At 52.2% G+C, this 2302-nt stretch overlaps 1 protein-coding gene across 5 annotated transcripts; it reads left to right on the forward strand.

Annotated features, from left to right (window-relative positions):
- The first annotated feature begins 20 nt into the window (after positions 1–20).
- LOC117798123 (dipeptidase 3-like) lies at positions 21–2077 on the forward strand. 5 transcript variants are annotated; one of them, XR_004622831.1, is made up of 3 exons: positions 21–309; positions 660–743; positions 847–2077. XR_004622831.1 is itself a non-coding variant. In XM_034650549.1 (3 exons), exons 1-3 carry the CDS (start codon positions 148–150, stop codon positions 1179–1181), a joined length of 531 nt encoding a protein of 176 aa, XP_034506440.1. In that variant the 5' UTR covers positions 21–147; the 3' UTR covers positions 1182–2077. The 5 variants fall into 5 exon arrangements, 2 of the variants coding, with proteins under 2 accessions (XP_034506440.1, XP_034506441.1); XR_004622830.1 differs by having other exon boundaries at positions 1374–2077; XM_034650549.1 differs by having other exon boundaries at positions 21–259.
- Positions 2078–2302: the final 225 nt, after the last annotated feature.

The following is a 2302-nucleotide window of genomic DNA, read 5'->3' on the forward strand; positions in this document are numbered from 1 at the left end:
CCAGCTTCGGTGAGGTAAGGACCCTAATTCCATACCCTGCCCCACGTGAATGTGCATGCCCCACCAGTTCCCTACAGAAAAATGCACGGGCATATACACCCCTGATGCCCTTTCCCCAACCTGTCCCTGCAGAAGGTGGTAGTGGAAATGAACCGCTTGGGCATGATGGTAGATTTGTCCCACGTCTCAGACACTGTGGCTCGGCGAGCCTTGGAAGTGTCACGGGCACCTGTGATCTTCTCCCACTCTGCTGCCCGAGGTGTGTGCAAGAATGCCAGGAACGTTCCTGATGATATCTTACAGCTTCTGGTGAGAGACTGCCCTGGCCCTCAAACCCAAAGCAAAAGGTTTAAACCAGGAGCTCTTGAACTTGAGCCCCTGTTCCCTCAACTTCCTCAAACCCTAGGCTGAACATCTGCCACACAAACCCATAGTCCACAGCCCCTGAATTCTTGAACTCAGGTGTGAGGGTTCTAAGTGGTACATACTCCAAGACATTTCCATCCCAACCAGAGCTGAGACTCCTCCATTCACACAAACCTAGAGGTGAAGTCTCCTCTGACCTCAAAGCCGGAGCTGAACACCTTCCTCACCGGAGCCTAGAGGCAGGTAGTTGTTCTGGGGGTGAAGGTGAGTGTTCCATTTGTCCACCCCTGCAGAAGAAAATGGTGGCATCGTCATGGTGACTTTGTCAGTAGGAGTGCTGCAATGCAACCTGTTAGCCAACGTGTCCACTGTGGCAGGTAAGCCCTTCCTAGGCTCTCCGAATAGCTCTGATTTGTACCTGAAGCCTTGGGGGGAGGGTCTCAGTACAGCCCCAGTGGTCTGACCCGTTCTTGGCTGTAGGCACAGCTCCTAAAAATTCAATGATGGATGGTATAAAGCATCTTGGTGCCATGTGGAACGGACAACGCAGAGTTGGTAACAACAATACTCATGGGTATAAGGGAGGCAGTCAGATATACAGCCCAGGTGCCAACCATCTGTGCCTCTGCAGGGGCTCCCAAAGCTCCCTGCCCCCACCTCTGACCAAGGGACTGGGCAGCCCCGTAAGTCTCTGTGGTCTTTGTCAGTTGCCTTCTTTGTTCCTCGCTCATCCTCCACACCCATGGAAAGGAGCCCCCATGGTTCTCAAGGAGACTGGAGGCAGGGTGATTCTGGATGAGAAATGGCCCAAATGAGGTCCACTCCAAATCTAAATTCCAGTCTAGAGTCAACTGGGATCAGCCTCCTCAAGTTGGCACACTGGGTGCCAGGCCATGAAGGAACTGGCCTGCGTGGCCTACAGGCTGCAAGAAGGGGAATCAGTAGAGTGTAGTCCCTACCCCACCCCTGCTCTGTAAGCCCCACACTGCTGACTCTCCATCCCCCAGATCACTTTGACTACATCAGGGCAGTCATTGGATCCAAGTTCATTGGGATTGGCGGAGATTATGATGGGGTCGGGCGGTAAGTGCTTCTCCATGGCTTGTCTGGGCCTAGCTGTGCCACAGTAGGGCCTTGATAGTCTCCATGCCCACCACACCATGGTCCTCATAGCCTTTAGGCATGCCTTGAATCTCCCCACACCCATCATCCGTTTCCTTCTGTTTGTCTGTGACTCCTTGGCCCCACTCTGGGTCATCATCTGCCCAGTAGCTACACCCACCCTTAGTGCCAGCAGACCCATTACTTCTTTTTTTTAAGTTTTATTTATTTAAGCAATCTTTACGCGCAACTTGGGGGTTCAGCTCACAATCCCGAGATCAAGAGTCACATGCTTTTCCGACCAAGCCAGCCAGGGTGCCCCTGACCCACTGCTTCTGAGCATACTCTTAGCAAGGTCTGGTGTGAACTGACCATTTCCTCTGCCTGCAGCTGGGTCTGTACCTGCAGGACATCAACCCAGTTCTTAAAAAGCTTTTCTTTTTTTTCTATAAATGGAGGAAAACTTTGTATTCGGTGAAAGTCATAGGTCTTTTTTTTTTTTTTCTAAGTAGGCTCCATGCCCAATGTGGAGCCCAAAATGGGGCTTGAACTCATGACCCTGAGATCAAGACCTGAACTGAGATCAAGAGTGGGATGCTTAACTGACCGAGCCACCCAGGTGCCCCAGCATAGATCTTTTTTTTTTTNTTTTATTTATCTATTTGACAGAGAGAGAGACAGCCAGCGAGAGAGGGAACACAAGCAGGGGAAGTGGGAGAGGATGAAGCAGGCTCCTAGCGGAGGAGCCTGATGTGGGGCTAGATCCCAGAACGCTGGAATCATGCCCTGAGCCGAAGGCAGACGCTTAACGACTGCGCCACCCAGGCGCCCCCCC

This window comes from Ailuropoda melanoleuca, unplaced genomic scaffold (assembly GCF_002007445.2).
Source record: "Ailuropoda melanoleuca isolate Jingjing unplaced genomic scaffold, ASM200744v2 unplaced-scaffold25869, whole genome shotgun sequence".
Classification (NCBI taxonomy): domain Eukaryota; kingdom Metazoa; phylum Chordata; class Mammalia; order Carnivora; family Ursidae; genus Ailuropoda; species Ailuropoda melanoleuca.

Excerpts from the sequence above, each read along its gene's own strand:
- LOC117798123 (XM_034650549.1), top strand. The coding sequence starts at position 148 with ATGAACCGCTTGGGCATGATGGTAGATTTGTCCCACGTCTCAGACACT. Across the intron at positions 260-659 it reads CTCCCACTCTGCTGCCCGAG|AAGAAAATGGTGGCATCGTC; the intron begins GTGTGTGCAAGA and ends CCACCCCTGCAG. Across the intron at positions 744-846 it reads CAACGTGTCCACTGTGGCAG|GCACAGCTCCTAAAAATTCA; the intron begins GTAAGCCCTTCC and ends TCTTGGCTGTAG.